The following is a 22,265-nucleotide window of genomic DNA, read 5'->3' as shown; positions in this document are numbered from 1 at the left end:
GGGAGAGCTTAGCTCCAGCCGGTCCACCGACACGCTGCACGCCGCCTCGCTCAGCTGGTTCTGCTTGTGGGCTATCGGCATTGCGGCCTGTCGGCACATAGACGCGGCACCGCGATTATAGGTTCCACTGTCTTCACCCACTGAAACAACAGATGCTCTATCAATCATGAACAGATACAAACATTAAAGGACATTATGTGATCATATAGGAGGCTGTGGTATCATACTATATGGTGAGCTGCTAATCCGACCGAGTAGTAAATATGTTGGGATAATAACTGACAAAACATCAGTCCCATTAACTTGACCTGAGAGGAGCACTAGAGCTCATGTTTCTAACAAGGGCTGTAACAGGATGAGAATGAGATAGAAGAAGTTAGCTCATGTTTCTAACAAGGGCTGTAACAGGATGAGAATGAGATAGAAGTTACATTCAACAGAGATTTCATCTCACAACATTTCCCAACTCTCACCTGTGCAGTCAGACATCTGTATGTTTCTTTACTGGAGTGTTATGTGCTGAACTTTGGGAGCAAACTGTTGGCGAGAACTGGCGTGCCAATGAGGCAGCATCCCCACCCTAGCCCTAACCCTCCCCACCAACAGTAACTGGGAAAAGTCTGAAGAGTGCATTATGACATAAATGCATTAAATGCTACCAGGGCTTTTCATAATACTAGATTATTAGGTTAGTTTGCTGGGCCTCCGGACCGGCCATTTCCTGGATGCCGAGAACCCCGAAGGACCTCTGGACCCCCCTCCACGACTCCCTTCAAGGACCTCTGTTTTGTGTGCGTGAAGATGTCAGTATGAGCACTGGTCTCGGCCATAACAAAGTCAAATCATGACTCACAGACAACGCCCGCCAATTTGATTATAGGATTGCTTGATTGTGAGGCATAAATACCTGAGGCAGATTTGTACATGTGTTCTAGGGTTAGGATCATGTGTCATGTGATCAGGATTAGGGTTAGGATCGTGTGTCATGTGATCATGTGTTCTCCTCATTCCGGTTAACCAAACATCCCTGATATACTTTGTACTGACACTCCACGGCAGTACATGCATAAAATAGACAATTAAAGGTGAAATGCAAAGAATTATTTTTCAAAAGGTATATTTGTTTTGCCTTTAGTTACATCACTATTTACAGTAGAATATCAACCATCGCAGTTGCTTTATTTATCAAAACAAAAAAAATTGCTTCTTTCCTCACTTCACAAGAGAAATTATGCTCAAGACAACAAATTTAAATGTCTCTGAGCCGTTGAGAAACTGAACAGTCAGCCTTTCCCAAGACCATAGAAGACTTCATTCTGGTTTTCACTGGTAACACTGGAGATGAAGGTATCATTTTATTTATTGACTTGGTGTGCATTGGACAAATTATCCAACAGACACAACAAAGCATCTCTTTTGCTCCGCCAATGCCATCAGCTGTCCGCACACCCCTCCCACAATGCAATGTGCTTTTCCCTCTCACAGGCTTCCCATAAAGGTTTGACAACTAATCTGTGTTGACAGGGCAGTGCTTATGTTGACTTCAACCTTTTCTTTCAAGACACTGAGCTAAAACATAACTCCATTTTGCTCAGGACTCTCTTGTCCCACATCTTACCTTAACCCAAACCAATCTTCGATCCTGCCAGAATTTACCCAATTGCTTCACTACAGAGATACAGACATCTTGCTTGCCAGGGTGTGGCTCTCCAATACAGTCCTAACAGTCCAAAAATCAAAACCAAACATTCAAAGGACACCCCCCCCCCCCCCCCCCATTCTTTTTCATGACTTCAACATGTTGATACTCTGTAAAGAAACATGCATCTACATTTCATTTTCAGTTGATCCATGTCTTATAACAATAAATATAGAGCCTTCACTATGTGACTTTACACAGCGGTGCTGCAGACGTGCAGACACGACTGGCCAACGAAGAGGAAATGAGAAAGTGCTAAATCACTGGCCAAGGTAGCATCAAACCTGCAGGAGATACATACAGTAGGTATGATGACTAGATCATTTTCATGTACATCTTTTTACTGAAAAGTCTCTACAATGTATTATGTGTTGGACCCCAGGAAGACAATAAACAGACAAAAAACACTTGCTTTGGGCCCTTTATGGTTTGGTGGCTTTAGAGTTGGTTTTTGGTGTGTTTGTTGACACATTAAAACTGGACTGGAAAGCAGCGACCTGGCAAGCAAAACATGAGTAGCTAGATTTTGGTCTGACTTGAATGGTATGAAGATCATGGTCCAGGGTCCAAGATGAAAATGACCAGTTATGCTTTCAGAAATCTCAATGAGATGAACAAGGATTCAAAAGGGAGCTGAACAGTGAGGGACAGTGTACATAGAACAAACCTGTGGAACTGTTCGCTTTCCTCCCTCAAATTTATTGGAATTGAAAAGGTGAAGCCACGCCCCCTAGGGGTGGCGACAGCTGCGCAGGGAAGCCTTTTGGATCTTCACCCTCAATGCAGCATCTTCTGGGGGAGTGAATGACCAAGCAAGCCTTTCTTGCTTCCACTGATTTATCTCTCGTCCCTTTTCTCTTTCTGGTTTTTGTGGAAGCTAATATCTAGAACATGTAAATATTTGTAAATAATTATGTGAATGTGTTGAATTGTGTAGTGTTCCCCCTTTGATAATTAATTCGCCAAGGCCGCTTGCCTTTTGGGGAAACACTGCTATATGTATTATATATTCATATCCTCATATTACCTTTGATGGTTGTCATCATGATTTTCCTCATATATATAACTTTCCAGTGTCTTGCTTTGGGTAGTCTGCGTGAAGTGCCCAGGTAAAACTTTTTTCACCATAGGTTAAAGGATGCTTGGCTCATTGACTTCAAGCTGAAGTAACCTACTGAGGCCACAGTGCCAAGCTGAAGTAACCTACTGAGGCCACAGAGTCAAGCTGAAGTAACCTACTGAGGCCACAGAGTCAAGCTGAAGTAACCTACTGAGGCCACAGAGTCAAGCTGAAGTAACCTACTGAGGCCACAGAGTCAAGCTAAAGTAACCTACTGAGGCCACAGTGCCAAGCTGAAGTAACCTACTGAGGCCTCAGTGCCAAGCTAAAGTAACCTACTGAGGCCACAGTGCCAAGCTAAAGTAACCTACTGAGGCCACAGAGCCAAGCTGAAGTAACCTACTGAGGCCACAGTGCCAAGCTGAAGTAACCTACTGAGGCCACAGAGTCAAGCTGAAGTAACCTACTGAGGCCACAGAGCCAAGCTGAAGTAACCTACTGAGGCCACAGAGCCAAGCTGAAGTAACCTACTGAGGCCACAGAGTCAAGCTGAAGTAACCTACTGAGGCCACAGAGTCAAGCTGAAGTAACCTACTGAGGCCACAGAGTCAAGCTGAAGTAACCTACTGAGGCCACAGAGTCAAGCTGAAGTAACCTACTGAGGCCACAGAGCCAAGCTGAAGTAACCTACTGAGGCCACAGAGCCAAGCTGAAGTAACCTACTGAGGCCACAGTGCCAAGCTGAGCACTTGCTGTGGTGTGTGTGAACGGCTGGATGCCCAGAGCTCGGTGTGGATCAGACCAGCAGGAAATTCTCCCAATACAAACGGACCTTGTTGCCAGTTCGACTCAACCTGCTTGAGGCAAATTCAGCCTGGCAACATGAAATCCCACCACTGCTTCCTGTTCTGGAATAAAGACGCATAGTGCTGCAGAGCGGTTTTGTACGCTATATACTAAATCCATCTGTAATGGGGGGGGGGGGGGGGGGGGGACAATTCTTAGACAAGCCAGGCACATGTCCAATGCTATTCTTGTCTTGGGGAAGGACAGTTCTAGACAACCCATGCACGGCCAAGAGTGACAGCATGTCCAGTGCTTCACGGGGGGGAGGCGACGACTCGCAGTTAGAAGGTGTAGCCTGCAGGGGGAGCTTTGTCATCTTTGTTGCTCTCCAGGGAGAAGGGAGGAATGCGAACGTCGAAGTGGGAGCCATCCGTCCTCTCGATGCGAAACGTCCCCCTGAACACAGATAACAGGTCAATTAAAAATGTACTATGTATGTAACAACATAGTGTATATTATATCTTATAAAACGGCTCTCTCAAATCAAGCAATCTGATTGGTTCACAGCCATTGTACTGTATAAATCCAGTAAACCACTCCAATAACCCATGGCCATGGGTTATTGAGTTGCCATGGCAACTCTCTTACTAAAAGGCTTTGGTTACCTCAAATGACAATGTAGAAAAAACAAATGGCGGAGACAGCTGTCAGATCCTTGTGAATCGATCTTCGCTTATAACTTTACTAATACTTCGCAGAAAATTATGTTTTGTACAAGAATAGACGCGGGCTAATGTCTTCTTTGCAAAAAAAAAGTCTGTTAACCCCGCATTTAACCCCGTAACGTTAGTTGGTGTCGGGCTTTGCAGAAAGCTCTCAGCTTCTCAGCAAGCGCTGAGAATGCAGCGCTGCGCTCGAGCTGCGTGTCGGGCTTTCCAGAAAGCTCTCAGCTTCTCAGCAAGCGCCAGGATTGGCCAATGTCAACTTCAGTCTCCAGAACGATCCAATCAAATCACCCGCACGTTCTTGCGGTCCCGCCTTACAGTAGTGTTTCAACTGACTCTACCAGAATGCCATGGCAGTCAGACTTATAGTATTACTATTATTATTATATTATCATACTTGGAAACCGTTTTATAAAAGCAATATAGCACTCGAGCAGCGTGTGTTGTGGCATATATCCTGCTGCTGCGGCCTCGTGGGATAACAGCTGATCAGCGGGATATATTTGCCACAACACACTGGCTCTCATGCTATATTGCTTAAATATACACTATGTATGTAACAACATAGTGTATATTATATAATATATTTGAACATAATGCAACCGACAATTCCAAATGTTCAAATCAAAAATATGAAGATATATGACAGAGCACAGGCTTAAAGCAAAAAAAAATATTTTGACTAACATTTTTTCTAGGCCTATTTTAGCTATTTCGGGCTTTTTAGAGTGTCCGCTTTGTTTCTGCCGTGCCGTCGTTTCACATAGGTTTTCATGTAAAAAACGGTGGACAGTGTGTACATTGTGTACATATCGCACTCATTTGGTAAATGGCCTGCATTTATATAGCGCTTTTATCCAAAGCGCTTTACAGTCAGTAGGTACATTCACCCATTCATACACCGATGGCGGCAGGTTACCACGCAGGGTGCTGGCACACCAATGGGATCAATTTGGGGTTCAGTATGGTAAATGGCCTGCATTTATATAGCGCTTTTATCCAAAGCGCTTTACAATCAGTAGATAGTCTACATTCACCCATTCATACACCGATGGCGGCAGGCTGCCACGCAGGGTGCCTACACACCATCGGGAGCAAGGAGGGTTACGTGTCTTGCCCAAGGACACAACGACAGCAGCTGGGAGGGAGCGGGGATCGAACCGCCAACCCTTGCGTCATTGGCCGACCCGCTCTACCTCCTGAGCTAAAGCCGCCCCACAAGTATCTTGCCCAAGGACACTTCGACATGCAGACTGGAGGAGCCGGGAATCGAACCACCGACCTCTTTTATCCAAAGCGATTAGTGGACGACCCGCTCTACCTCCTGAGCTACAGCCACCCATTGCCCTACATACATTTCACTCTCAAGTTCCCAAACATCCAATAATGATGCATGAGTGGTGTTCTGGGCTGAATCAGTATGTTATAAGTTTCCACGGTAGGTATGCCAACAGAGACATATGACAATTACTGGGTATAATAAATCACAATTAATATACCGTAAATTCTGGACTATAAGCCGCACCTTTTTTCCCCGTTTTTTGGCCTTTTTTGGCCCCTGCGGCTTATATAACGGTGCGGCTTATCTATGGATTTCCCCCCCCCCCCCCAAAAAAAAAAAAAAAAAAAATCTCTCTTTTTTAGCACTCTTTCTAACTATAAATCCACTTCTGTTTTAATTTCCTCTCGCCCTCTTTTCACCACACTGTATGACACTGTATGACACTGTGTGCACTGTAAAAAAGAAACACAGGTGGTGTTGTGTTATGTTGTTTTGTTGAAATGTTAATAAATGGGAGCTTCCTCAAACAGCCATCTCTTTCCCGACAATCCCCTCTGTGCATGAACCCTTACATATGGTAATTAAACATTAAAACAAAAAAAACAAAAAAAACAAAAAAAAAAACATTAAAACACCCGCGGCTTATAGTCCGGTGCGGCTTATATATGTAAAAAACAGTCAACTTTGCAGGTGCGGCTTATACACCGGTGCGGCTTATAGTCCGGAATTTACGGTAGATGTTTTCTTATCAAGTCAAACAAGTATAGGTTAAGGGATCAGTATAACAACAAGGCCAGGTCGAAACCTGGCATAGGGCCGGTGCATGGTAAAATTTCCATTTCTGCACTGCATGGCGATGTCCTGTACCACCAACTATTTATACACAGACAAAACACAGCAATGAGATCCTTTAGATTTATTTCTAAATTCCATTTTATTTTTTCCCCAATTATTATTTTTGCTTTTTCTTTCTGTCAGACAGCCTCTTCCACACTCAAACTGAAAAGCAAGCTGTGACATGATGTAAGGGTCCCACGCACCGCAATCCAAAACAGAATTATTTATCTGGACCTATTTTCCCAATTATGAAACCATTTAGGTTCTACAATAACTACGGTTACTTTAGATTTTAATAATTAGGCCTAATTCTTTTTTAATCTATTTCTGACAAATTGTACATTCCATGTTTTACAGTGAGTTAGTACACCTTTAGAAAACATACATTATGTACGCACAAGTACGCACCTTCAGTCTATGCAAACTGTACACAGTGCACACAGTTTCCAATCACACAACATGCATCCATAGCTTACACACATGAAAACAACGATGTTTTGCGTTCTACATTAATTAAATGAAGACATTACCGTTTGGCAGCTTGCTTTGTTTGTATGATAGATAGGTATTGGCCAAGTATATAAACATTTAAGAGCGAAGACTTTCAGGAAGTGACACAGAGCTCTCTCTCTCTCTCTGGACGAGAGAGAGAGAGAGAGAGAGAGAGAGAGAGAGAGAGAGAGAGAGCGAACACAGCACACGGTGGGAGGGAGACAGAAGCGCTGTGCACTCGAAGTGGCAGAGCAGAGATTAGTCTCGTCGGCGGTGTGTAGAAACCTCTCCTCTGCCTGCTGCGGCGCTGTGTGTGTGTGTGTGCGCGCGTGCAGACAGATAGACAGATGACCGTCAGTACGCTATGCGCGCAGCAACACAGCTGATGTAGATGCAGCCAATTGTGCTCTGGAACTTTTTGCCATTTTTCGCCATAAATGTTCGTAAAGTGGCACTTATTGAAACCTACTACCCTGCTTGTAGGCATCAAAAGTCATCAGAAATTAATTTAGTGATGAAATAAAACTTTAAATTGTAAAAAACTTTCCGGAGCTTATGGCGTCTTCTCTGCTTCTGTGCCTCTGCTTATGCCGAAATGCATGCTGGGAGTGTGGAAAGACATTTAGAACCTGAATCGGTGCTCAATTAAATATGCAAATCGGCGACAGAGTCGAATGTAGGGGTCCTGGCTGTGCATGCACAACCGGCCCCAAAAATAGCTAACAGTACTACTAGCCACAGGAACTACAACACATTGGCAAATGTGTCCCAAGGAGGTTCTCTTCCACCAGTCAGATGTTTGTACAGTGTCAGGAAAGTCACTTTTGAACATTAGTAGGAAGCATCTTACCTGACTCTGTTGTAGATAGCAGCCGGCTAGTTAGGTTGCTAGTTAACGTTAATGTTAGTTTAGAAAACCCGCTCCGCGTGCCCAAAAGCAGGACTTACACTGTACAGCCAGGAGGATAGCAGCATGGCAGACCTTCAAGTGTAAGTGGAGTTTGTTTTAACTGTGCTTTATTAAATGACAAACTGTCATTGCTTAACTAACGTTACCAATTTGTTTGTCAAAGACGTAGCCCCTGTTCTACCCAGAACAGTGTCGTCCATGGCCAACCAGTGGAGATCGTATCCAGTTACAAGTATCTGGGCACGATTATTGACAATAAATTTAAATTTGATGTAAACACTGACATGCTGTGCAGGAAGGGCCAGCAACGCCTTTACTGTCTTAGGAAACTAGCCAGGTTCAATGTCGACAAAAACCTGATGAAACTGTATTATAGTGCCTACATTCATCTGTCATTTCCTTCTCCTCTATCTGTTGGTACGGTAACCTCGCTATCAAAGATAAGAACGCTCTTTGGAGAATTGTGAAAACTGCTTCCAAAATTATTGGCATCCAACTGGAAAGCCTCGATCTCTTTTATAATCGACAGCTCCTCAAGAAAGCCCTGACCATCTGTTCCGACAGTGCCCACCCACTCAGTACAGAGTATACTACTGCCTTCTGGCCTTCGTTTTCGTGCCCTTAGGACTACAAAAAATAGGTACAAACATTCCTTCGTCCCTGCCTCGATCCGAGCAGTCAATGTTGCCAGAGGTAGGTAGAAATCGTTACGTGATGTTTCAGTTCCTGATACTGACACTTGCACTGGCACTTTTATGATGGCACTTTTATGATTTTATTATTCTATGATTTTATGATTTTAATTTAAGATGGCACTTTTATTGTTTACTTCTTGTCTCTGTGATGATGTCTTATTATCCATCCACCAGAGTTGGTTGCACTTTAATGTCAGTGTTTGTCCCACTGACTTTACTGATAATTTTGTTCAATTTTTTTCTATTCAACTTTTTTCTTTTATCGTTTGCACCAGACTTGCTCAAGTTAGGTTGTCCCATGCTATGTTGTCAGTCACATGTCTGTTGTTGTGTTGTTGTTTTGTTTGACTGCACTACTGCCTGCTGTAAACCAATTTGCCCTTCCGGGACACTAATAAAGAACTTGAACTTGAACTTGAACTTGAAATGCAAAGTTCCAAGTTAGCTTGGTTTCACGCTTTTAATTTGAAGGCCGAAACTGGAAATGGTTTGAGTAGATTGAATTGACACTGGTCTGTCAATTTTATCATTTCACATGTACCATTTCCCTTTTTCGCCTTCAAATTAAAAGTGTAAAAACAATAAAACATTTGCCTGTGAAGCCTCGACCTGTTTGGATTATAGTTAGAGAAAACAGCCATCAGCCATGCAGTTTTATACTAATTTATTGCCAATGCTTTGGGAAACAACTTCATCAAGCTTGGTCAGAAAAGGTCTGTCTATTCAATGGAAACAGCACCAGTGCGACCTGTCGCGTGCGATGCTACCTTCAAGAATGAGGACGTCTGAAACAAGTTATTTTTTAATCACCTATATTAAAATGAGATACCTAATTAAACAATCATCTAGTTAGGTAACTAGATGATATTAAGCTTCCTTGCATTACAGACAACGGTTGTGTTACAGACCTGTGCCTACAGCCTAGTAACATTGAGTCATTCAGTAACGTTAGCGTCGCCGCTAGTGAAACTCCACTAGACTTTTTCTCTCCATCAAATAACGTTATTCTGCTGAGATGCATCTTTATGGTGGAAATGACAATTAGTGACATGTGGTCGTGGAAAAAGCGTCAAAAGTGCTGTCAGGGGAGAAAATACACAGAAAATAATAACATTAACGTTACTGCAGCTAACGTTTGAGCGTGTGTGTGTTAGCAAGTTTTACCTGTCCGATAAAAGACAAACTCTGCATCACCATGTTTTCGAAGTTCCTCCACCTTTGCAGTAATAAATTAACTCAAATTCTCACAATAATAAACTTCTTCAGTCCAATGCTGTCATTAGCGATAATTTAACGTTAGAAATTAATGCTGTCTGAGAGACAGATCTGCAACAGTGTTTTGTTTACATATTAGGAGTGGCTTTGCAGGGTCGCGTTGACGTGTTCAGCGGGCCGACAACATAGCAGAACGTAGCAAAACATTTATCAGCGGACATGGTGGTGCATTGAAACGGGCAAGGAAACATGACGTTCAACCTGGAAACCATAGTAAAATGGCTTGAACACAGCCCAGGAGAATCATTTGGACATCCGGTCAGAATTTTTCAAAATAAAAGCTTTCACACCTTGAAAATATACAAAGGGGCTTTAATTTTGGTATTTTTCACATTTCATATCTGGCTCCAATAGACGGAAATCCATCGTAGCGACGGAGAACTTTAACGGCTGAGAGCATTATGCGGGTGTGCAAAATAACAGCAGTCAAACATGTAGCAGCAGTGGAATGTGTAGCACATTTAAGAATGAACAAACTTACCACATATGACCACTTGGGGCTTGTAGGGACACATGGCTACTGTACTGAAAGGCTGGCTGTTCTTTAGACAACACAGGCTCCTGTGATAACACACAACAGAGGGAAAAACAGTGTGTACAGCTTTGAGTTATGATGCAGAAAGTCACTCAGTCACACATTACTGTCATTCATTCACTCAAGCTGGAAACATGCTCCAACCTCAGCCTCCACTTTGGAGCGTTGCTGACGGCAGCTACACCTGTATTCTTGAACGTCAGCTTGACGAAGGGGTCGCAGGGGACTCCCCAGCAAAATGAGTCAATTGTGTGATTTCACTAGGATGACTAGAAGTTAGCCCAAGGAGAGAATCTAGTGCATATACTGTACTTGGTCATAGCTTTCATTCTCTCCTGTTATCTCCATCATCTACAGTACATTATATTTGCACAGTTCCCGTCAGATATGGAGGCTCGCCAGCCACGGCGTAGTCTCTTAAAACAGACTGTCTCATCTACATCCGGCGAATGCAGCTATACACAGTCTGTACGTTACACCCCCAGAACATGCACAAGGAAGTTGGGAAAAAAACCTTCAGACAGGGAAGAAGTTTGACGGAATCCGACCAATCACGACACGTGTGTCCACGAAAAATGCGGCATATTGGATTTTGATTGGAGTAATGAGCGGAAGACCCGCCTTTCTGCGATTCTGATTGGACTAATGAGCGGAAAACCCGCCTTTCTACTTCCCATTCCGGTTGGTGCATGATTCTCCCCCACGAAGTACAGACGGTATGGCGGAAGCATTTGAAAATTGCGGAAGCCAACTCGTCTGTTCTAAGAGACTAGTCGCGGCGTAGCCCTCTGAGGGCTTTGACGTTGTAGCATGTTTTGCACTTGACTCACGTTTAGCCGATCTGCAGGAGGCATGACTCCCTATAGACGTTTAGCCGATCTGCAGGAGGCATGACTCCCTATAGACGTTAGACTGGCCAACTCAATCTCTTCATTTAACGCCACAGACACACGGTCAGTGTCGGGCCACCGGTGAGGGTCTGTGGCCCTCGCCTTTGCAGTGTCCCGCACCATTGGCTCTAGTCTAGTCGGTCTTGTATCACCGTCGGTGAGAGAAGTCACTCTGATTGGCTGGTGAGAGAAATCACTCTGATTGGCTGGTGAGAGAAATCACTCTGATTGGCTGGTGGTCAGCAAAGCGAATCAGTGCACGAGAAGTGAGGGCACACACAAAACATTCTCATTTTTCAACTTCATCTCATCTGATCATTCCAATACACAGATATTTTCAAAACGACACAAAGCCCCTTGAGTCTGTCGCTGTATGATTTCACTCATTTTGTGCGTTTTCTACTACGTGCTAGTTGACCGTCGGTTGTAGTCTTTGCGGTGTGTTCAAGTGCAACCTGTTGGCCCCGCCCCCGACACAGGCGACGTGAGGTGATGCAACAGCCGGCCTTTGTTGCCGCTAGTTCTTTGACGTCGGGTTGGTGTGTCTGGGGTAGGGCATTCACAGACTAGTCGACTAGTAAAACCACTAGTCGACACTGTGCTTAGTAGTCGACTACCGTAGTCGTTTTATTTTTTTATCTTTAAGAAAGAACATGAGGTATGTACACGACATACATGGACTATCATATCCCATATCCCCCACAAAGAACATCAAAACACAACAAAACAAAACAAGAAAACTGCATAAGATACACAATAATCCAAGAACAAACAAGACTATTGGACAAACAACCAAACAAAAACAATGCATTCAAAGTAATTACATAGATCTTGCCCTGTTGGCAGCTAGGAAATGCATAGCTTTAAATTGGAAAGCATCCAATCCCCCAGCTGTAGTTCACTGGTGGAATGAACTCTCAAGCTACCATACGTTGGATAACATTTACTACAAGAGCAAAGGCAGATTCTTAGATATCCCCAAAATATGGCAACCACATACAGAGTTTGACTTTAAGAACTTTTTACCCCAGTGTCATTAGGCTTATCAGGATAGGAGCTGAATGCATTGTTTTTGTTTGGTTGTTTGTCCAATAGTCTTGTTTGTTCTTGGATTATTGTGTATCTTATGCAGTTTTCTTGTTTTGTTTTGTTGTGTTTTGATGTTCTTTGTGGGGGATATGGGATATGATAGTCCATGTATGTCGTGTAAATACCTCATGTTCTTTCTTAAAGATACAAAAAAAAATTAAAAAAAATTAAATGACTAGTCGACTACCTTTAGGGACGACTAGTCGACTAGTAAAATTCACTAGTCGTGAATGCCCTAGTCTGGGGCTTAACACTTTCCTCGCCATTGACGTGATTTGGTTCAGGATCCGTGAACATGACTTTTCATTTACAAAAGTGCTTTTTCTCTGCTTTTTGGGGACAGACGGTTGTTTTGAAAATGGCGTTCGTGAGGTCACAGTGACCTTGATCTTTCACCACAAAAATGTAATCAGTTCATCCTTGAGTCCAAGTGGATGTTTGAGGCAAATAAGATGAAATTCCGTCAAGGCATTCCTGAGATCTCACGTTAACGAGCATGAAACGAGCGGTCGTGATGTCACAGTAACCTTGAACTTTGACCACCAGAATCTAATCAGTTCATCAGTCCAAGTGGACGTTTGAGGCAAACTGGAAGAAATTCCGTGAAGGCGTTCTTAAGATATCGCTTTAACAAGCTTGAAAATGGCGTTCGTGAGGTCACAGTGACCTTAACCTTTGTCCACCAAAATCTAATTAGTTGATGCTTGAGTCCAAGTGGACGTTGAGGAAAATTGGATGAAATTCCATCAAGGCATTCCTCAGATATTGCGTTAACAAACATCGGACGTATGTACCCGAATCCATAATGTCTCCGGCCTAGCTATCGCCGGCGGAGGCATAATAAAGAATTAAAAGTGTGTTGTACTGACCCTGCCGACGACACCTCGTCCTCGGACCGTCTCCAGGGTTCCTGAAAGGCTGAAGATCCTCCAGTGCCTCTCTCTCAGCTGAACCACCTCGCTGCCCATGTTCTCCAGACGGATACAGTAGCGCCACTGCAGGCAGAGGACACACACCACCAGATGTAAGACAGAGAAGACACACCACCAGATATAAGACAGGCAGAGGACACACACCACCAGATGTAAGACAGGCAGAGGACACACACCACCAGATGTAAGACAGGCAGAGGACACACACCACCAGATGTAAGACAGGCAGAGGACACACACCACCAGATGTAAGACAGGCAGAGGACACACACCACCAGATGTAAGACAGAGAAGACACACCACCAGATGTAAGACAGGCAGAGGACACACACCACCAGATGTAAGACAGGCAGAGGACACACACCACCAGATGTAAGACAGAGAAGACACACCACCAGATGTAAGACAGGCAGAGGACACACACCACCAGATGTAAGACAGGCAGAGGACACACACCACCAGATGTAAGACAGAGAAGACACACCACCAGATGTAAGACAGGCAGAGGACACACACCACCAGATGTAAACAGGCTGTTCACCTGTCAAAGAGGCTGTTTACACTTGGTTTTAAAATGTGTCTTGGGTGATCACAAGAGGACAGTGTAAACGACCACCAAGACGCATTGTGATCCCATCACTCAAACCACTTGCTGTGCATCTGTGCATTTTCGGCGCTACTAAGTACAGTAAATAGTATAGGAAACACTATAGAACGTATTTTAAACATGGGAAGTGGCACATTTACGGTGGCTTTACATATAGAGTGAGGAGTGAGATCTGACCACAAGTGGTCACTGAGACGCATGTGGAGACATTCTAATGCCAGGTGTAAACTGACGTACCGTAAATTCCGGACTATAAGCCGCACCGGAGTATAAGCCGCAGCAGCAAAATTGCCTGTTTGTTACATATATAAGCCGCACCGGACTATAAGCCGCAGGTGTTTTAATGTTTTTTTTTTATTGTGTTTTAATGTTTAATTACCATATGTAAGGGTTCGTGCACAGAGGGGATTGTCGGGAAAGAGATGGCTGTTTGAGGAAGCTCCCATTTATTAACATTTCAACAAAACAACATAACACAACACCACCTGTGTTTTTTTTTACAGTGCACACAGTGTCCGCGGTGTGGTGAAAAAAGGGCAAGAGAGGAAATTAAAACAGAAGTGGATTTATAGTTAGAAAGAGTGCTAAAGAAGAGAGAATTCCGTTTTTTATTTTATTTTTTGCTGAAAAAATCCATAGATAAGCCGCACCGTTATATAAGCCGCAGGGGCCAAAAAACGGGGAAAAAGCAGCGGCTTATAGTCCGGAATTTACGGTACTTGAAGGTGTGTCCACTTGAGATCGGATCACCCAAGACACATGTTAATATCAGGTCTAAACAGGGTCAAAGGGTCTGGCCGAGTAGACAAAGTTATGATTGTATTTATGGACAGTTTACGGTTTGGTTTTATGGTCCTACATACTGTATTAACAACCAACTACTCACCCAGTAAACATGAGAGTTCTGGGCCTCCTGAGATCAAGGAAGAGAATTTGTCATTAGTATTTGAATAGACTAGAGAAGCAACAGTGGCTGTATCTATTTCCGACATAATCTTCTGCATCTCATGGTGGAGCTGTTCCTTTACCCTCATGCCCATGTAGAAGGGGATGACTGTGACTCTGATGTTCTCGGTGGTCTCCCTGTGGACGTCTGACAGCTCCAGCCAGGGGTGGTTCTTCTCCTGCCATGCCTTCAGGGTGTCTCTGGCCGTGAACGGAGGAGCTACGGTGGCCACAGTAGGACAAAACTTCATCATCATTTAGCGTCACTATGGAGATTTCTTGACACCCGTGGCCAAATCCGGACTATGCAGTTCACTGTCTTTCAGCAACATTTGTTAGCTGCCGAAAGACAAGTGACATGAAATCATACATATTTTGGAAGTTTAATATCAAATTTCCAAGAATATCAATATTCAATCACTTAGACACACACAACAAGAATCATGACCTCTCTATGCATTGAAGTAACTTTTATTTACTGGTATTGCAAAATAATTTCCCTGCGTCATGGAACTATCTATTTATACAATTTTACTATGTGTATTTTAATTTGTTTTACTGTGTTGCTTAACTGTGTGTTAGCTACTGGATGCCTGAATTTCCTTCAGGATTAATAAAGTACGGTACCTATCTATCTATCTATCTATCTACAGTATCTATCCATCTATCTATCCATCTATCTACAGCAGGGGTGTCAGACTCATATTAGGTAGAGGGCCGGATTTGTTCAACTGAGACCTCATGGGGGCCGGATTTTTTTTTTACTAAAATCAATTCGACTCATTTACCCATTTACTTCACAAAAGAAATACTGCTCTTTCCATTTCTCTTGAAACTGCCTGCATTCCGTGTCAACCTTTCTCTTTTTCGACAGCATCTTGTTCAGGGGCGGACTGGGATCATAATTGAGGCCGGGCATTAGATACCAAGCAGGCCAGGCCGATACTTGGGCCGAAATTTGGGCCGTTTAAAGCTCAATTTGGGCCGTTTGAAGCCAGATTTGGGCCGTTTGAAGCCCAATTTGGGTCGTTTAAAGCCTGACTGCGGGCACAATTTTTTTTTTTTGCAGGCCAGGCCAGGCCAGGCCACCGGGCATTTGCCCGACGTGCCGGATTATGCAGTCCGCGCCTGATCTTGTTGATTCTTTTGTTTTTTGGTAGGTAGCTGAATGCGCGATTCAATTCCAGCGTGGCATCATGGCGGCTTTGTTTACACCTGATGACCTACTGACATACTTCCTTGTAGTGCAGGTTAATTAACTTATGAATGAACTCTTAGCTTGCTTATTAGCCACACGTAGTTCATGATAATGGGGTGCGAATTTAATAATAATAATAATAAAAAAAAAAAAAAAAAAAAAAAAAAAAAAATTATTCCAAAACATCTCGCGGGCCGGATGAAACCTGCCCGCGGGCCGGATCCGGCCCGCGGGCCGGATCTCTGACATCCCTGATCTACAGTATCTATCTACAGTATCTATCTATCGTATCTATCCATCTATCTATCCATCTATCTACAGTATCTATCTATCTACAGTATCTATCCATCTATCTACAGTATCTATCTATCTATCCATCTATCTACAGTATCTATCCATCTATCTACAGTATCTATCCATCTATCGATCTATCCATCTATCTACAGTATCTATCTATCTATCTACAGTATCTATCTATCTATGGTATCTATCTATCTATCTATGGTATCTATCTATCTATCTATCCATCTACAGTATCTAGTTATCTACAGTATCTATCCATCTATCTACAGTATCTATCTACAGTATCTATCTATCCATCTATCTACAGTATCTACTGTATCTATCCATCTATCTACAGTATCTATCTATCTATCTACACGTATCTATGTATCTATCTACAGTATCTATCTATCTATCTACACGTATCTATGTATCTATCTACAGTATCTATCCTCTATCTACCTACAGTATATATCTATCTATCTACAGTATCTATCCATCTATCTATCGATCTATCCATCTATCTACAGTATCTATCTATCTACAGAATCTATGTATCTATCTACAGTATCTATCTATCTATTAGGGGTGGGAGAAAAAATTAATTCACTTAACACATTGAATGCCAGCCATGTTTTCATTCCTGTAGGTAAGTTGTGCCAGGGGTGTTTTTGACGATTCTGGCTCATTTTAGAACAGCCGAGGATTCTTTTCTGTTAAGAATTCATGAACACCAATCATCTAAAAATAACTAATAGAATGTGTGCTTTCTCTGTCTAAAAGAGTTAGTTTGCAGAGTTAGTAGTTATGTAGATATTAGCCGTTGAGTACAGCATGGTTTCAGCGTCTGGAAATTTATTCAGAGATAAATGGCTTTTTGTGAAACAGTCACTTTAACCATTCATTTTTGGCATCAGTAAGACCGTCAGACATTCTAAACAATAGTTTTGAACAGTAATTTCCTCCATAACAACAGGAAACACCCCTCTCATTCAAACTCCTCCCTCCGTGTGTCTTCTCCTCCTTCCTCCTGGCTCTAACAGCGGGCGTGTCAGAAGCGCGTTGCTGCTGCTGCCTGCCTGCCTGTCTGCGTGCGGCCGCTCTCGGGCAAGACGAGTCTGAAATGGATTACTGTCAAATCGCCTCGCCATTTCCTTGAATGGCTTGCTCCCGCGGTGTGTGTGTGTGTGTGTGTGTGTGTGTGTGTGTGTGTGTGTGTGTGTGTGTGTGTGTTCGCGCGTTGCTCCGCGGCTCCGGGGCGGAGGGGATCTCTGTCCGTTCTTTGTGTGTGTCTCCGGGCTTCTGACTGTAAAATCGCCAAGCCATTTCCGCGGGAGGAGGCTGCTTTTGGTCCACGGGTCCGTGGCTGTGGCTTCTATCTGTCTCTGTCGCCACTTAGTGGTCGGTAAAATAGATTACACACATTGTCTTGCTCCAATAGTTATCTCGAAGATGTAAAAGGGGTTGATTGATGTCCCACCGTCAAAAAAACATGTAAGACGAGTTATTTCGGCTCTGGCACTTAAGCGTTGGATTATGTAAGACGAATTATTTCGGCTATGGCACTTAAGGTGTTAAGTATCGCGATTTTTAATGTCACGATTTTTTGAATCAATCTTTTATTCCAGAATCGATAATCACATTTTTTTCTGTTTATGTATGAAATGTTACCACTTTCATCCAGCGTTTCCCTCTGCTCCGTGGCTCATACAGCCAATCATGTACCTTGTTAGTACAAGTGACACGGAAACAGCCAATCATTTAACAGACAAACTCAGAGTGCACCCGCCCCATGACCCGCCCCCACTCACACACAGCTAATCATATCCCTTGATCCAGAGCAGAGAGCCCCGACATCTCCTGGATAAGCAGCACTGTCGAGTAGTTGCAGGAAAATAGACAGTTTGTGTTGTACTCTGAAAGGGTTTCCCCCCCCTTTAATCAAATTGTACATTATCAGCTTTATTTTAGCAAACAAAAGTAGCGCGAGACCCATTTCTGGCAAATGATCAAGTCTCGCATTTTGGTCCTCCGCTGACGCCACTCGTTTGATCTCACCTGGCGTTACAAAGAACTCGATGTGGGCGAGTTTCGATTCGTGTTAACGTAATGTGTTAACATGTGTTGTATTAATAAGCGCCCGGGAAATTAACGTTAAAGTTAAGAGACCAATTTCACAAATTTGGACGTCTGCAACGTACTTTATGGAATGCGGGGGGCACCCGCAGCTCAATTCACTTCTGTGAGCAGAGACAAAGTTGAACTGTTAGAAAGGTTTGACTTGTACTTTGGGACAGGAATAACTCATTGTGTCATCTATTGAGCACACAGCTTATGACTTTATGTCTTCTGCTTGGGCTGGGTCTTGATGGGTTTATAAAACTGATATGGCGAAATGTAGCCTACCGCATTTTCAGCGAGGCAAGGCTTTTTATCGCCCAACAAACGGCGCGCGGTCCCCAGCGCGGTCGCCCTCCAGCCCTACAGCCTATGGCATATTTGCAAGTCAAAGCAAAACCCAGGCTTTTCCACACCTCTGATTCACCTAACGTTAAGCCTACAACCCTGAAATACACGTTACCAAAAGTTTTTTTAGAAGGCTGGCAACGCTAGGCTGTCATCAAAGTAAAACGTCACCATGTCTGTAAATAATGCTTGCAGTTGCACTCAGAGCATGCATGTGTGTGTGTGACAAATTAGACCTACCTGTGTGCCTTGAAAATAAGGTGGTTCAAAATAGGGATGGGCATTTCTAGCAAAAACACTATTCGAAATTCGCTGGCCAGTCGACTTTTAAACGAAATTCGAAAACAAAAAAAAAAGTCAAAAAAAAAAAGTGTGAGTGAAATGTTGCATTGTCTCCCCTGATTCTAAGTCTAAGGCTTTATTAATTAATAGAAAACGCTTCTGCTGTGGATTTTTAGCTCAAACAAGCATTCCACCACTGAAGTAAAGAACATGTTACATGACATTGACATTTTCGAAAATAAAAAACAGTTTTGACAATCATGAGTGGTTCATTAAATATTAGTAGGCTCAGGTCTGAGTGCCAAAGGGGTCCCTCTTCATGGGATTTCATCCGCCATTCATTTTTCCATAAACCTTGCTTAAAATGCTTATAAAAATTGTTTTATTTGCTCAAACCAAGCGATTTGACTATACTTAGAATCAGGGGAGACAATGCAACATTTCACTCACAAAAAAAAAAAAACATTTTTTTTTCCCGAATTTCGACTTTCAATAATAAAAGTCGACCTTGATAATAACAACGATTATTCGAAAATTCGAAATTCGATGCCCATCCCTAGTTCAAAATAAAGTGGCTAAATGCAACCTTTTTCTTCTAATGTTTTTTATTCATAAAAACCATCAACATAAATAGATAAAAACAGGTCATTAAAATTATCAATAATTATCGATATAGACTGATATGAAAGATGTTATATCAATATACTTTTTAACTATATCGCCCAGCCCTAATCATGATATAATATACAGTCCCTAGAAGTGTATGATTCAACTTTTCCCATGTTCTAATCTAGTGTAAATAAATCGTAATATCGAATCGCAATAATCGTAGAATCGCAATACTTAAGAATCGCAATATATATCGAATCGGCACCCAAGTATCGAATTGGGAGATAAGTGAATCGGCATTCGGCACAGCCCTACTATCTATCTATCTATGGTGTGGAGGACAGTTTTGGAAGGTGAAGCAGGGATTTACTTTTGGCAGGGTTGAACATGAGGAAGCGCTCAAACAGCTCGTGCTGGATGGGGACCTGCTCTGTGGAGTTATAGGGCAGGATGTCTTCATGGCTCACATAGTCCAGACCTAAACCAGAGCAAACAGAGAGAGATCCTGTCACATAGTCCAGACCTAAACCAGAGCAAACAGAGATAGATCCTGTCACATAGTCCAGACCTAAACCAGAGCAAACAGAGAGAGAGATCCTGTCACATAGTCCAGACCTAAACCAGAGCAAACAGAAAGAGAGATCCTGTCACATAGTGCAGACCTAAACCAGAGCAAACAGATATAGAGAGAGAGATCCTGTCACATAGTCCAGACCTAAACCAGAGCAAACAGATAGAGAGAGAGATCCTGTCACATAGTCCAGACCTAAACCAGAGCAAACAGATAGAGAGAGATCCTGTCATAGTCCAGACCTAAACCAGAGCAAACAGATAGAGAGAGAGATCCTGTCACATAGTCCAGACCTAAACCAGAGCAAACAGAGAGATAGATCCTGTCACATAGTCCAGACCTAAACCAGAGCAAACAGAGAGAGATCCTGTCACATAGTCCAGACCTAAACCAGAGCAAACAGAGAGAGAGATCCTGTCACATAGTCCAGACCTAAACCAGAGCAAACAGAGAGAGAGATCCTGTCACATAGTCCAGACCTAAACCAGAGCAAACAGAGAGAGATCCTGTCACATAGTCCAGACCTAAACCAGAGCAGAGAGAGATCCTTTCATGTGGGGTTGACAAGTGGAACAAGCGCACAGTATCACAGTATCTACAGGGTTCCCACACCACCTTCAACATCAAATTCAAGGAATTTTCAAGGACTTTCAAGGCCCAATTCCCCAAATTCAAGGACCCAACACGGCATAGCTTGAGATATGGACCAAGGTTAATTACTGACTTTACAACGCATAATCTTTCAAATTAAAACTAACAGAAGTTCACATACAATTAAGGAGAGGCATGAATGTGTGAACACTTCTCAAATGTGCCGTTTTACTTCAAATTGCAAATGACAGAAACCCACTGACTGCACTCTAACTCAAATCTAAAATATTTTCACTTGCCAAGAGCTGAAGGCAGGAGTGAAATTTAACAGAGGTGGCCTCCTCGTAGTTCTCTATGCAGGAAAAAGCCTAAATTCAAGCACTTTCAATGGCCCATGTCTATTTTCAAAAACTTTTAATGCCTTGATTTTTATTTTTCAAATTCACAAACTTTCAAGGATTTCAATGACCCGTGGGAACCCTGTATCTCAGGCTGGTGCACAGCTGATGGAGATGCCACTCAACTCTGTGCTATTGAAATGAAGTGAAAGTGATCCACAACAATAATGTCAACTTTACAGGATCTGACTTAAGCTGGCTGACTTTCCGACACAGTTTAGACATTTTAACTGCCGGTTAAAGCCTTTGGCTGCTCCTGATCTCCTTTTTCACACTTACCATGCATTTGACCCATGTTTTAGCATTTAACCCATGTTTTACCCATGCATTTAACCCATGTTTTAGGGTTACATGCATTTAACCCATGTTTTACCCATGCATTTAACCCATGTTTTAGCAACTCAAACATAATCATGTGGACAAATCTAGTAATCGAGCACCACAGGAATGAGTCCGGGAGTAGTGCTTGGGTTTGTCAGGGGAAAAGTGAATGGGGTTTTAGAATGGAGATTTCACTTAAATGCATCAAATAAGGTCTGTGGTTAACAAAAGTTTATGGGAGTGTGAATTTGGGTTCAGCAGGATAATCTTCACAAACGTGAATCACTTTTATGACTTTTGGAACGTAAATGTGTGGGGGGGTTTTACGTGATTTTTAGAAAATGCTTCAAAAGGGCATTCTAAAACCCCATAGACTTTTCCCCCGACGAACCAACATGGCGGCAATTTCTGGTTAAGCCTACAAAAACACGTCATCCCTGCAGTGCTCTATAACACACATGCACTATGTATATGGATGGATGCATACCTGGGATGGCATACAAGGCTCTGCTGTCATCATGGTTGGCCAGAAACGTCACTGCCTCTGTCTGGGACCTCTGGGACTGTCAAGCACAACACAAACCAACAGTCACACAGCTGCTGACTCAAACTCTACTCCACTGACCAACCACAGCTGGTGGCTTAGGGTTAGGGTTAGCCCTATAACCCTAACCACAGCTGGTGGCTTTGTATCAGGAGCCAAATTTGACCTCGCCTATGCCACCCACTGTAGTGAATAATCAAGATAGCAACCAAATACGATATGAGGAAAGTCAACTCAAAAACTC

The 22,265-nt window shown here is 43.0% G+C and overlaps 1 protein-coding gene across 2 annotated transcripts in view; it reads right to left on the bottom strand.

Moving 5' to 3' along the window:
• Positions 1-1,111: 1,111 nt before the first annotated feature.
• Positions 1,112-22,265, bottom strand: part of poldip2 (polymerase (DNA-directed), delta interacting protein 2) — a gene marked incomplete at its 5' end in the record, with an annotated part of 43,424 nt that continues 22,270 nt past the window's right edge. The window contains 7 exons of one of the 2 annotated variants that reach the window (XM_083637188.1): positions 1,112-4,001; positions 10,243-10,322; positions 13,145-13,270; positions 14,701-14,727; positions 14,843-14,979; positions 19,967-20,074; positions 21,965-22,040. In XM_083637188.1, coding sequence (XP_083493314.1) covers positions 3,887-4,001; positions 10,243-10,322; positions 13,145-13,270; positions 14,701-14,727; positions 14,843-14,979; positions 19,967-20,074; positions 21,965-22,040 — 669 coding nt within the window. In that variant the 3' untranslated portion in view covers positions 1,112-3,886. The remainder of the gene's footprint in view (positions 4,002-10,242; positions 10,323-13,144; positions 13,271-14,700; positions 14,728-14,842; positions 14,980-19,966; positions 20,075-21,964; positions 22,041-22,265) is intronic. The other variant, XM_083637189.1, reaches the window with a different exon arrangement.

Source organism: Poromitra crassiceps (assembly GCF_964638095.1).
Source record: "Poromitra crassiceps genome assembly, chromosome: 5".
NCBI classification, from domain to species: domain Eukaryota; kingdom Metazoa; phylum Chordata; class Actinopteri; order Beryciformes; family Melamphaidae; genus Poromitra; species Poromitra crassiceps.
Note: the sequence above shows the minus strand (reverse complement) of the source record. Positions and strands in the feature narration are given on the sequence as shown.